At 41.4% G+C, this 15,292-nt stretch overlaps 1 protein-coding gene across 1 annotated transcript in view; it reads left to right on the top strand.

The window, feature by feature from the left end:
• Positions 1-992: 992 nt before the first annotated feature.
• LOC117744203 (inactive phospholipase D5-like) overlaps positions 993-15,292 on the top strand; it is a 41,313-nt gene continuing 27,013 nt past the window's right edge. The window contains exon 1 of the mRNA XM_034552369.1: positions 993-1,127. Coding sequence (XP_034408260.1) covers positions 993-1,127 — 135 coding nt within the window. The remainder of the gene's footprint in view (positions 1,128-15,292) is intronic.

Genomic DNA, 15,292 nt, shown 5'->3' with positions numbered 1-15,292 from the left:
GTGCATATGTGTATCCAGGGATAGCATCAGGTTAACAGGGTCAAAAGAGAAAAGCAATACACCAGAATCAGGAAAAGAAAAACACAATTGTCAGTTGGGAGTGTTAAAGAAAGAGAGAACAAGACTGTACATGGAGGCAGCAAAAGACTTTGAGAGAGAGAGAGAGAGAGAGAAAGAGAGAGTTGGCGACATTTAGAGGGATGAGGAGATCTGATCAGAAGTATCTGAAAGAAAGAAGAGTCGGAGTAAAAGAGGAATTGGAATGAGAGAACTAGTGAACAGGAGATAATTTGGGGAGTGAAACAAGTCCATGGACTGCCATCAGGGCCACTGGTTCCACTGGTGTCCCTTTTACTCGGGGGACCTTCCTTCCTCTATGGCTCTGCCTCTGCATCTCCACAACTCTCTCCATCCTCTCTCTCTTTCACCTCTTCCTCTGTGTTTCTAGAACTCCTCCCTTCTCGTCTCTCCTCCTCTTCCTCACACATATACACTCCCACACCGGGGGATGCCGGGATTAGTGGAAGTCCCGATCAGAGTCGTCGGAGTCCCCGGTGTGCCGAGAGCCTAACAGGTCTGTGCTCTACTTAACCCGATCCAGATCTCTGCATGAGCCAGCTGCCTTCCTGGAGCCACGTTGGAAGAGGATGTCCTGCAGCCTGTGGACGTTTGCCAATAGTGGTGAAGACAAGGGATGCTCCCGCTTTATGAACACAGAGATATATGACGACAGTGAACGCTTTGTGGGGATGCGTTTGAGGAATGTGATGCTTCAAACTCAGTTCTCTGTCATTTTTTTGATAAAAAGTTGAGGTTATACTGAAAGCTTTCTGATATTTTGAGCTTATCTTAACCACAACCTCAACATCCTGTCAGAAGACCACACACTGGAGCTGAATGCTTGTTCTCTAGTTGTCTTCGGCTGTTAACGGGAGATCAACAAGTTGATTTGATTCCTTTTACCGACACCGAGAGACCACCCAGCTGGCAATATGGAGCTGAGGGGTCAAGGGTCAGGGGTTGGCATGCCAGCTATCGGGATTCCAGCAAGTTCCATAATAACGTCAGTGCAGCAGAAGGAATACTCAGCCGGCATCTGGCTTCGCAGGAAGGACAAACTGGAACATGTAAGTTCTGAATACTGGAGCTGTGGTGTGAGGAACAGATGGAATGAGGCTGAGATGATGAGACTAACATCTGAGAGCTACAATGATGTGCTTCTATATATATATATATATATATATATATATATATATATATATACAATAAATACTTTTAATACATTTTTGTGACAAAATAAGTGCAATAGGAACTGAAAAAGCCCTCTCTATTCGACTAAAACTGTAGACCAGTCACTTTATTAGCCTGTTTAAATTTCTATCCAATCAAATTCAAAGACACCCCTGCCTCCTTCTGACAAAAAATATAGAATTTGATAATCACCTGTCAATTAAGAGTTAACGTTAGGTGATGTTAGCAAACTGGCATTTGATTTGACTATAACCGCCAAACGTAGCCAAGCCAATAGAAAGCAATAAAATACGCTATTTTCATGAGGAAAGAGGAACACAAATGTTGAAATTCACTAATGTGAAAGACAAATGTGTTGTGTGTGTGGCTAAAATGTTACATAAGGACCAGAAAAGTAAGTCAGAGATGATGTTATGCTATTGGCAATGTGCAACATGGTCCTATGAATCTCTTATAAACCACTTTCCATTTGTCAAATGAGTTCTCAGAGGAAAAAGGTTGGCTCTGGAGGTTAAGTTGTTTTAATCAAAACATGGATGTATGCCTTCTTCTTTATTAATAAGGGTTTCAGAACATCACAGTGAAAGATCTGAGAGGAAGTGGTTTCTGTTGACTGCAACGTTTTAATATTTAACTGGATTATTATTGAAGAATGGATTAGTATTAGAAGTAATAATATCCAAGTGCTGGAGATCAGGCTTTGTTTTGGAGGCACCACTGGACAACGACGATTTACAGGAAGTTTATCACAAACTTTTTGTGATATGTTTGTTGGTTCCAGTGTCCTTACTCTCCAGGATTTGCTGCTTCGAATTTGAATTATTCTTCCCTGTATTCACATGTCTACGATTGCTCAATTAATTGATTAACTGACGATGATCAAATTAATCAATGAATTAAATAATCATTTGCAGCCCTAATTGTGTGCACATAAGAATGCTGGAGCACCTTGGAGTATATTCGATGTGTCCCAGTCAAACGGTGTTGAGGAACTTGAGGAACCGCTGTTAAGTGTCCGTCTCTAAATGTGACATGTCGTGGGAGATCTTCTGTCATTGCTGGGGGAACAAGGAGTTTTATTTCCACTTTACAACTCCACAAAACTCTCTTTTATTTCTTTGTGAAATTACTTTTGTCTTCCTGTTACAAAGCAGGTGTAAGGTCCTTAGGAGACTCGCCGCTTGCAGGTAAACATTCTACACGGGGCTTCTGTAGACAGTTAGCATCGGGGAGCGAATGGGAAAGGTGTGTGCTGAATATTTGATGTCGGAGGGGAATAGTGCCACGTCGAGAGAGAGGTGCTTTCAGAGCCTGTCTGCATAACCAACTAGGATGATGAATCAGCAGACCTACACACACACAAACACACGCGCGCGCACACACACACACACACACACACACACACACACACACACACGTACACACTTTTTGAACACGATTCATCCAGGATGTATGATGTGTATATAACATTTAGGTTCACCGAGAAAAATACAAACGTGAAATACTCTGATATAGGTATGCACAGAACAGAAGTCCATCATAGATGTAGAGAGTCCTGGGGGGTGGGGGGGGAGGCTCCATCCAAATGTGACAATGCACACACATTTAGGACCAAAATACCACAATGTGAGTGTCGCTACGCCATATGTTTTACCAACTAACATGATCAGAATATGACGATCCTACACGTCTACAGTGTGAACTTGTGACATTTTTGCTATCGTCTAAAGGTCCTTTAAACAGACAGCAGAGCGCCAGCTGATGGAGTTATGAGCTGTCACATGAACCTATATGCTGACTGCGGTTGCTCTTCTAAAACTAAGTGCATCTAAGTGGATGTTTTACTATGAGGAGTCTTTGGTTTATGGCTGTATGGATGCCTTTATGATACGTTAGCTTACATGCTTGGTTTCTAGTGCACATTGCATTTGAGGCGAACGACCATTTCAGGATTCTCACGAGGCAGTTACTGGATCCAAAAGTGTGTTCGCCGTATGCTCTTAAGATGGACTCTAAGTGGACGAGGCAGTCGGCATCAGAGACGGTGGAATCTCCCAGGGGACCTCCAAAGGTCGGCAGCTCCGAGGAGAGCGGGGGCTTCTCGCCCTGATTGCATTTTCAATTCCACGGTGACATGTGCTGACGCGTCGAGTCGGGTCCGCTTCTCTCCTGGACACGAAGTGGTCTGAGAGGTTTGATGTCACTTGCATGAGAGTGGCGATGACGATGGCGCAGATTGTGAAGCGTTCAGGACATTTGGAAGTTGAATCCGCTCAAAGGATAGGTATTGATTATATGCCTTGAAAAGTTTGACGGATAACCTTTTGATGAGCTTTATCCATCTTCCTGACGCTAGTATGCCATCGAGTAGCAAATCAAAAGTATGAATGGCCAACAGAAGGATCTATGGAATCTATTTGGTCAGCACGCAATCACAGATACAAAGAATAAAGTTTGTATTTGGAGAATGAACAAAAAAAAAAAACAACGAAATTGGTTCAACCAATTTACAAAATGACGGCATTTCAGTAATAATTATTTGGTGCACTACCAACTCATATAGCAATTTATTAAATATTCTGGGAATTCAATTGAGGAAATAACCACACGGAAACATCTGTTTTTGACAAATCAAGGTACTTCCTCACATCTGGGATAAAAACTCCAAAAAAACTCCCAGCGTTACCACAAGATACCACTTTATAAAGTTTAAAAACTATGAACTAGAGGAGGTGGAGTGGAACTACCCTTCAATGAATCTGATTAAATTGTAAGAAATAGTGATCTAATGGCACAAGGTTCTCAAGATTCATGTTAGCAAGATTCATTAAATGTCAAAAATGTTGATGGATTTCATTTGTAATGATTACAGTTTTAAAATTTAACATAATATTTTTTTTAAAACAATTCTGAAACAATAATTAAGGGTGTTTTCCTCACGCACGTTAGACAGGATATTCTCTCTGTGTGGGAGATGGAAGACAGCCAGTGAAATGAGAGAGGACCTCATCCTACCCATGTTATTAAGGTCATTTGGGAGGCAAAAAGAGAGCTATATTTCTGTGAGAGGGATATGTCGCCATCGTGATTAAAATTTTATAATCAGACACAAAAAATAATCGATGCATGGAGTGTTTGAGAGCGGGTACCAATTAAACTGATGCTCGGGGTGTTTGGCCCCCTGTTTGACAGCTTGGCTCAAGTTCAGCTTCACTTTACTTCAGTTGTGGCCCCGGCTTCTGGCTTTTAGTTAAAGTGTTCCTCCCTCCCATCTGTTTGCTCCTTAAAATGTTTGATGCTGCGGCCGACGATTCAGTCGTTGATTCAATGCTGAACCGAATCACAGCAATCCTCGTCAACATTGTGACCATTCATTCTGCCCTTTCGACTTATTGCTGGTGAGACATTTATTAATAACAGTGTTTTATTGTTTCTATTTGGGCATAAATCCATCTGCAGTGAGGAAGTGTTTGTAGAAAAGTTGTGACACAGTCAGAGAATATGGCACACGGACATATAGTCATGCTTTAAGAATGACTGAAAAGTCAATATTAAAGTATAAAAGCATTATCAGCGTACCTATTAGGCATAACGCACCCTTGAGAGTGCTACTGTATGTTATTATATATACATATCATTATGTAATTATAGATTTGTATACACATAAACGTTAAACAAGGGTGTTCAAATGAATGCTTACTGTGTGAGTGATTGTGTTAATACCATTTTAGAACAGTAGAGGGAGCTATTGTCTAAAAGGGTTCCGTGTGTCTCTGTGAACACACCTGAGTGTGCAGGTGTGTGGTAAACGTCCAGTGCCACGATAATGAACACCATCAGTTTCAACACGAGCTAATTGAATGTCTCCACAGGACAAAAAGGGTTTGAAGTATGCCGGCTGTCAGTTTCACCCTATGGGAGCTTTAAATCTCTCTCATCTCGTTTATTTGAATTGGCTCTTTTTGTTCTTATACTGTGTGACTCCAAACACGTTACCTCTCTCGCTCTCTTTGCACACACGCATACACACACACACACACACACCGAGGCAGATTAATGGTGAGACTATACTGGAAGCCATGCCTTTTCATGAGCTGAACTAATTAGGCAATTAGCTAAAAGTCATTAGAATCAAAGAGTAGTTATTTTAGTTGGGAAAGTGATCTGTGAAATCCACACAAAGTGTCAGAAGGATTTAAACCTGGGATCAACATCTGTGCGGTACAGTCTCTTCATGTCTCATAAAGATGCTCTCTGGCTCTTTGAACACGTGCAGCATTTAGCTCAGAACAGAGGTTAAATAGGATTTTATTGTTTTATATTCCAACAAACTTGATTCACTCGCTTATAGACGTATTATGGAAAGCGCATGCATTCTTTCTCTTCAAGTGGGAAGTTCTTCTGATGAAAGATCCCTTCCTGTCCGTGGGGATTATGATTTATTTACCGCAATATATCTGATCTTTTCATTCAGAGCCATGTATGATGAATATACATGTAGTAGGGTCATTGAGGCTCTGGGGATCAAACCTCTTGGTTGTGTGGTTTGTTTCATAACTCTGACTGCAGGTGACGCTGGACATGTTGATGACCCTTTAGGAAGATCTCTAAACCATACAGATGGAGAGGCTAAATGAGGCTACATTTGTTTGATGTGTTGAGAAGGAGCGTGAAACTTTGAAACGTGTGCATCGGTCCCGTCATCGCTTCATTAGAGTCTGTATCCCGTCTTCACACGCCTGAGATCCATGCCTTCGAATGAGTTGATAGCCACCGGTGTAGCAAATCACCGTCTGCTTCAGATGGATGTTCTGCTTGTGCGAAGAGGGCGAAATCACAACACCGAGCAGCTGATGTCTTTTGTTGGTGAAGCTCAGAATTCAAGGTTTCCCCCCCCCCCCCCCCCCCCCCCATAAGCGACAGTAAATCTCACAGAAGCTGCCTATAGCTGCTAAACACGTGGCGTGATGCTCACACAGTGATTTGTTTGTACATTTTGAAAATCAGATGAACAGAAATACAGCAGGAAGTACAGCAGGGAGGATTAAACTTTTTTTTTCTTTCATATATCAAGCTGCTGCATATATATATATATATATATATATATATATATATATATATATATATATGTATACGAATACTCTCCAACTTCTTCTGAAGGACCGCAGAGATGAGTGCTTCAGAGTGTCATCATATTAGCCACAGATAATGCTCCTGCTTAGAAGTGTACATGGCATTGTTCTGGTTTCTTAACTGTTGTATTTTATTCACTCACGGGCAAACATAACAATATTTAACTTCAACTAAATATCATCCATTGGAACCTTTGCAAGTGATTTGTGAATGTTGGTCGTGTGAAGTTTAAGTTACAGTTATAATGTTCATGTTTTTTTTGTTTGTTTTTTTGCCAATGCAGTAAATCTGCAAGTGGGTACTCCATAAAAGACACAATATATTTACAAAGGAAAATAAAACACTGTATATCTAGTCTTTATAATGATCTGCTCCCTTTTACATTTATACTACTGAGTATTAACAGTTAACGTTAAGTTTAATAATTGAAATAATAAATGAATTTCCCCTTGGGAACAATAACATATTTCCTTTGCAGCTTCTACATTGTAATGCTCTGACCTGTGAAGTGAAACAGCGCCCTCTGTCGGCCCTTCTTTGTCAGTACACAGCTGCAGGGCAGAGACTGACTTTAAAAGATGTACTCTCTCTACTCTACAGGAGCTCACTGTGCTGCCTTTGCATACTTTAGTTAACCTCCAAGAATGACTTCACGAGGACATCTTCCCTCCGCCTCAGTCGCAAACAATTGCAGGAATGCATTTGTGTGTGTGTGTGTGTGTGTGGGTGTGCGTGTGTGTGCGTGTGCGTGCAGTAATTGCATCTTGCTGCATCACATGTGATCAAGCAGAAAGCAAACCGACATGTTTAGCAGTTTATAATATTCTGAATGTTTGCAAGTGGTTCACTGCTAATTAACAATGTGTGTATAATTGTGTTTTAGTCACATGAAGATTTAATAAGTGAGCACAAGGCAAGGGGGGAAAAACAGAGGAGAGCCGGACCATCCATCTAGTATTTATTCTCTCTTCCCTCCCTCCCTCTGTGTCGAGAACAGAGAAATGTGAGCTTCCTATTGGGAGAGGGTGGGGAGAGGGAGGGAGGGAGAGTTAGAAGGAGGTGGATGAACACACGATACTGTGAGACGAGAGGAGAGGAGGAAAGTGAGACAGAGAGGAGGGAGGACAGGAAGCATAGAGAGGAGAGGAGATGATGGTGAAAGTGACCAGAGGACGGATGGATACAGGAAGATAAGCATTGTGTGAGGATTTAGGTGTGTCCTTCTGTGTTTGAGTTTTCATTCATAGAACAGGCAGGAGGAGCAGCCCTTTCCCTCACACACACACACACACACACACACACACACACACACACACACACACACACATGCATTTACATTTGTGCGACAGAGAGGGGCCGACTCCGCTTCCCAGACTCCAGGGCACTCCAGGGCAAGGGACAGATCACACACACTCTCTATCTCTGTGTTTCTCTCATCACACACTAGAAGAGCACGTGTGTTTGAGAGTGGACTAGCGACAGATGGATGCGCCATGAAGGTAAGGTCTCCTTACTGTACAGTTATCTATCTATCTATCTATCTATCTATCTATTTATCTATCTATCTATCTATTTATTTATCTATTTATCTATCTATCTATCTATCTATCTATCTATCTATCTATCTATCTATCTATCTATCTATCTATCTATCATTTATCTATCTATCTATCTATTTATCTATCTATCTATGTATTTATGTATTTATCTATCTATCTATTTATCTATCTATCTATCTACCTATCGGAGAACTGAGATTGATCCTCTCGACATTGTGCTGTCGATAAGAAAGTGATAATGTGTCATGTTTCACACTCAAGTGGCTTTTTTTGTGTGTGTTTGTGCGTGTGTGTGTGTGTGTGTGTGTGTGTGTGTGTGTGTGTGTGCCAAGAGGGAGTCTTGAATTGTAGTGCAGGATCGTTCTTGTTTCCAAGAATCAGATTAATATTTTGTCTGTTCCGCTGATGTTTACATGATGGGACGCAGTATCTTCATGTGTGTATGCGAGTCCAAGCGTACCGCAGTAAATCTAGAAGAAGGTGCTGATCCCGACTCGGGTGTTGTTAATATTTCATAAAGCGGCTATGATAGTTTGCAGTGTTGTACACCTGATAAAGACGCCGATAGAAGCGACTCGACAACCTTGAGGCTACACTGTCTTAGTGTCACACAACTGGGAGCTGTGAAGTGCGTCTCTGTTGCTAGGCAGAGCGAGCAAGACTTTTAGTGGTTGGCATGATCTGGTTTTACTTTTTGGTTACAGCTATATTTGGTTATGGAAAGATTTGATCCCGGACACATCCAGTATTTAGTTTATGAAAACTATTCAGAGCTAGGACAATAAATCAACCAATATTATCTTACTGCATATGGAATATACTGTAGAAACAAGAAATTACAGATTACAGAAATATGTTTATGTTAATTAAGAAACAATGTTTTATAATGTTTCCGACAGAGAGCACCATCATTTGTTGTTTACATTACGTATTTACATTACTGTTTGCCATTATTTTATAATCAGCTTTTTAAAACTCAATATGTATCAACCTTCCAGTACTAAAAGTCATGACAACTATACTCCAGGTTTGTCTTTCCAGTCTTCATGCCTCACTAACTGCATTCATCATGATACAAAGTGAGATATCCGTTTAACTCCCACAGGAGTGTCATCACCACACAAACCATAGAAGGCTGAAGGAAGACGAAGATCTCTCCCTGTGACCAGGAGTCTGACTGTAATAGTGTTTTAATGTTATCCAGCGTGCGCCATAAAATCCTCTTGGACAGCTTTACATCGTCCCCAGACTTTTACAGCAAGATTTTCCCTTCAACGTTACCACTTCTTTCTCTCTGTTGACTTCCCCGCTGCTTCTTCTGGTCCCATGGGTCCTTTCAGTCCTTTACAAGTGGGCTGCTGGGGCAAAATGGGCCCGCCAAGTGAGGAGGAAGGGAGAGAGAACAGCTGAAGTATTAATGCAGAGAGATGACACATAGAGAGGTTAAATAGAGAATGAGAGGGGCAGATTTAAATCCGGGGTTGTTAATCCATGGGAAAGAGCAGAGGAGAGGAGAGGAGAGGAAACACTGAGAAGAGAAGAGAATAGAAAACAAGGAGAAGAACACGGGGAAAAGGAGATTATGGACAAAGAAAAAAAAGAAAACAATCTCAGCCAGCATCAATATGCTGGCTACACACTCTCACGTCGGTGCGCATGCACACACACACACACACACACACACAGACACGCACACGCACATGCACGCACACACAAACCGGCCCAGAAGCCCATCAGACCATGGTGCAGAGCGCCAGCAGACTGTGGAGACCCAATAACACCTGAAATGGTATCCACGGCAACCAAAACCACTGGCTCCCTGCATGCTTTTTGTCAACAAAACCAAAGATGCAGAGTCGGTGCATCCGCTGTGACATTTCAGGTTCCAGTGTGGATTGGTTCAGGGTCAATAGCGGTCCGGCTCTGTGAGTGTTGTCTGCGGACACACTCGTCGTGTTCTGCTGCTCTCTCAATGAGAAACAACAAGTGGCAGACCCAACTGCACCGCTGTGATGGAAAATACTTACAGTATATATAGACAAATGAATAGACACGTATTTTGAATTGTGCATAAGGAACGAGGTGCAGGTGCCTCCATGTCTCCAATTAAGAATGAACATTCCTACAATGCTCTTTATTATCATTAAAAGTTGCCAATTAATTTGCTTTCATTTGATTTGCACTATGGGGGCATACACTATGTGCGGAGTGCGCTTGTCTCGGTATACCTGTTCATGTCTGTGAATGTGTGTTTGCGACACACTTTTCAAAATGCATATATTTGTCTAGATCTGCTGCGTGGACCGATTCAGGTCGAGAGTCTGGCTGACGGACAGCTCTCAGGCTGCTGCCTCTGTGCTGAGCGCGTCAGGAACTGGGCTGGCTCTAAGAACACATCGCATTATCACACAGGCTCTGCTGGGAGTCAAGGCTGAGAAAAGGGAAATGCAATAGACGGGTGGTCTGTGCTGTCTGTGCTGTCACTCTGAGGGCTGCGCAGCCCTTTGATATCCTGGCAGTAGCGTTTCAGCAGTGTGAGGCGGTTTGATTGGTTGGTTCAGTAGCGAGCGAAGAAATAATAGAAAATCCTTGTGATCTAGACATGTGCACGCATTGAAATGAAGCTTTTGTGATTCTTTTTATGCGTCTCTTTTTTAACTCAAACTGACAAATATTTCAATTGATAAGTCCGTATGAATTTGAAGAACCCTACATTTGTAGTTGTAGTTGTTCAATGCTGTTTGGAGATTACATCAAACATTGCAAGCGATCAAATAAAAAACGGCAAACTTTTAAAGCAAAATGTTGATATTGACCCTGGATTTCAATTTCGGATGGCAATGTTTTTGATCTTGCAACCATTTTATTTAACGGACCTTTTACACTGAAGACAGTTTGACTCGTACAAGGAGATGCTCTCATGACATTAATGATGGCTCTCTTTCATGTTTCAGTCAGCCGATTGTACACAATGCCAGGGCCCTGGAAGTAAAGAAACATTATGCAATCATATTAATTGTATTAATTACACATGTGCATTTTTCTAAATAGCTGCTGTCTAAAAGCTCTATTGTTGTAATTGAAACTACAGTGTGGTTTGGTTTGCGGCAACTACAACAACATGGCTAAGAACTACAACAACATGGCTAAGAACTACAAACTACAACAACATGGCTAAGAACTACAAACTACAACAACATGGCTAAGGACTACAACAACATGGCTAAGGACTACAAACTACAACAACATGGCTAAGGACTACAACAACATGGCTAAGGACTACAAACTACAACAACATGGCTAAGAACTACAACAACATGGTTAAGAACTACAATAACATGGTTAAGAACTACAAACTACAACAACATGGCTAAGAACTACAAACTACAACAACATTGTTAAGAACTACAACAACATGGTTAAGAACTACAAACTACAACAACATTGTTAAGAACTACAACAACATGGTTAAGAACTACAAACTACAACAACATGGTTAAGAACTACAACAACATGGTTAAGAACTACAAACTACAACAACATGGTTAAGAACTACAACAACATGGTTAAAAACTACAAACTACAACAACATGGCTAAGAACTACAACAACATGGCTAAGAACTACAACAACATGGTTAAGAACTACAAACTACAACAACATGGCTAAGAACTACAAACTACAACAACATGGTTAAGAACTACAACAGCATGGCTAAGAACTACAACAACATGGTTAAGAACTACAACAACATGGCGAAGATTGTCCCACGTATTGAACATATTGCACTGGGCCTCTAGTATACGCTCTTCCACCAATAACACCCCCCTGTTGTTCAGTATACATGATATCTTATACACTGCAATGGTTGATGTGGCTCATGGGTAACGTGATATTTAGTCACTCTATCGGAGCCCCCTTCTACTAGCAGGAGCTCCTTTACAGGTTTCAAAGTGAGTGACGGTGGCCCTTTTGGATCAAAACATCATTCAAAATGTTTTCAGAGATGATGAAAGAGACACAATTCAGTCCAGTGTCACTCAAGATCTTACACAGATGATATTTAGCTCCGAAACTGCAAAGCCAGAGGAGCCTTTTTTCTTTCTTTTCTTTTCTCAAGAAGCCCTGGAAACAAAGCTTTGCTCTTTTCTTTTACATCCCATGGAAATAAACAGAGAAGCTGCAGCAACAGACCTCTCTATCTACCACATTAACAATGGAAGCCACATTTTGTGTGCGTGTGTGTGTGTGTGTGTGTGTGTGTGTGTGTGTGTGTGTGTGTGTGTGTGTGTGTGTGTGTGTGTGTGCGTGTGCGTGTGTGTGTGCGTGTGTGAGTGTGTGTGATTAAATATGCCCGTGTGGGTAAAAAACAAATGCCATAAATACATATTTATGAAGACACATGCACACACACACACACACACACACACACACACACACACGCACACACACACACACACACACACACACACACACACACACACACACACACACACACACACACACATTCTCTCCCCGATTCAGACACACTATCCGTCATCCCGTGCTAACAAGGGTTTATCCAGGCAAAACAAATAACACCTCTCAGAACATTACAAGATCTTAGCAGAGGACGCACAGTCTGGTTTATCAAAGCATTAATTATGAATGTGCCTTTATTACATGAGACGCGTAGGGGGAGAGGATGATGACTGTTTTTTCGATCAGCGCTCATTAGGGATTCAAACACTTGATTACTTTTTTCAGAGCACAATATATTACACAGACGTGTCGCTAATCTCTAAGCTAATATGGATTAACTTTATAGTTTTGAGACCGATGGTGAGCCAGTTTACTCGATAGTAATACATCAGTGTAATTTTACAGTTTTATAGCCGGTGTCTGTGTGACAGATTGGCTTTGTTGTGAAACCAGAGGTATGCATATTTTTGTGCATGTTGGTCCCTGATAATCAGAGTGCTTTCAAGCCCTTCAGCTGCATGCACGTCCCTGATAGTTCAGTGTTTTTGTGTTACTAACGTAATAACGTTTTTTTTTTTTTTATGACTGCGACAGTTTCACTCTGCATCAATTCTCTTTAAGCTGCTGTCACTGTGCATTTACTGTAACTGCTACATTTATTTCACTGGAAATTGGGAGATGCAACATGCAGAGAAATTATACGCCGTGAAAGCAATGGTTCATAAAAACAGTGGCATTAGAGATTAAACTATTTGGATCTTTTACACAGCAGACATTTTGACCTGACACATAATACCATGACAATGGCTCTGTTGCATTCAAATACATATACATATACTACACTACATTTTGGAAGCTAATATTGTACTTTTTATCTGACAATATAAATTACGAGTTTCTTTGCAAGATTTTGATTAGTAATACAAAATAAGAAGAGATCAAATAACTTTAAATATTCATCTTATGAGACTGGTTTATTTCTATACTGTTACATTATGGCTTTCTGGGCCACCTGAATGGAATTGAGCCATTCTTTCAGTTAGTGGTTACACCTGAAACTCGAATTTAACCCCGAAACATTGTAGTGATAAAAAGACAAATCTTCACTCTTAAAAATGTAGCCTTTCACTAAAGTTTTATTTTCTAATGGCTGTTCCACCACAGCCAGATATCTTCCCTGTACAGGTCATTTCTGAAGACCTTACAGTGTCGTTGTCTCCAGGTGGCAGAGCAATTTCACATACCTGTATAAAAATAAAACTCACCATTTTTAATGGCCTCTTCTGGATGAGAATGGTATGCAGGAGGTGAAGTTCTCTCCCATGTCCTGGTGTCAACTCTGCCACTACACTTCAAAGTGCACACAGCCATACACTCCACTCAAGTATGTGCTGTATTGTTCCACAATAACAAAGTGCCAACCGCCTCCTCAGGAGATTCATGGTTCACGCTAACAGACTAGCGAGGCTAATGCTAGCAGTGCTGTCGGGCCGTGCTTCACAGAGGATGAGGGATCAGCAAAGTCGTTAGGGGAACATCGATGTACACTGTTTAAAGTGCTGGTATCTGTTTGTCTGTGCACTTTAGATTTTATATTCTACTGTAAATGTAATATGTTTCAATTCTTGCACTGTGTTGATTGTTGCTGATTGTTTCATTTTATTTGTCAAATGGTGCGCCATGACAAATTCCTCGTATGTGAAAACATACTTGGCAATAAAAGGTTCTGATTCTGATGTTCAGAATTTAATTGGCAAATATTTGAGTCCGGACCAAAGGGATGGACTGACCGACCAACGTTGTCATCCCTACTGCCAAGCTAAACACACACGCACGCACGCACACACACACACACACACACACACACACACACACACACACACACACACACACACACACACACACACTGTGTTTTCATCTTACAGCCCTGACCCTTTCACAGTGTGTTTTTCAGATAATTTTTCTTTCAGCGTTTTTTAACTCAAGGCTTCAAAACTGTAGTACACATAACTATGGGAGACTAGATCCACTTCTTATATACAGTCAATGCGACTGTAACATTGTCAAAGAGCTGTTGCAGGGTTTGAATTTATGTAAGAAACACACACACACACACACACACACACACACACACACACACACACAAACTCACGTAGGCACAAAAGCACGGACGACAAAAAACAACCTCCTGTATTTCACAAAGTTCTGCAAAGTGAGAAGTGTTATTGGCCTCTAGACTCTGAAAAAGGTCACGGTGAAGAGTTGTTGCTCAGCTTTATTTTAGCTGCACTGCAGATATGTGCCGAAGCCCCTTCTGGAGAGCAGTTCTCTTTGTCCCCAAGGTGACCACTTTATAAACTCTGACTTTGACGCAGAAAGAAAGAGTTCTGGTTCTGAATCAAGTTAAAGTGGGTTGTTTTGTGTGTGCTTGTTTTTCATGTGTATTTGTTAGTGCACCTGTTCGGAGGCTTTTTTGGTCATCTTGGAGACATCGTTCTCATCAGCTTCTCCTTCCTTAAACATTTAATTAAAGGAGACGTTGCTGTGACGATTGGTTGGCGCATGTCCTGTTTTTAAAGCTGCTGATAATGTCCTCACTCGGCCAACAAAAATCCAGTGGAATTAAACAAGAGGAGACGGTGGACTTATTTGAATCGATTCGTGGCAGTCTCCCTCTCTCTCTCTCTCTCTCTCTCTCCTCTTTCTTTGTTCGCTGCCATCGCGGTAATTTAGCCGAGGCCTGTGGCTTGTCAAGGGATCAAGCCCAAGCAGCTCTCCTGGCAGAGCTTTAATGAAACACTCTTGGCTCTCAAATGATGCGTGTGCTTTACTGGGTATGAGTATGAGAGTGTGTGTATGTGTGTGTGTGTGTGTGTGTGTGTGTGTGTG

The sequence above is a fragment of the Cyclopterus lumpus genome, chromosome 15 (genome assembly GCF_009769545.1).
Source record: "Cyclopterus lumpus isolate fCycLum1 chromosome 15, fCycLum1.pri, whole genome shotgun sequence".
Taxonomy (NCBI): Eukaryota; Metazoa; Chordata; class Actinopteri; order Perciformes; family Cyclopteridae; genus Cyclopterus; species Cyclopterus lumpus.
Note: the sequence above shows the minus strand (reverse complement) of the source record. Positions and strands in the feature narration are given on the sequence as shown.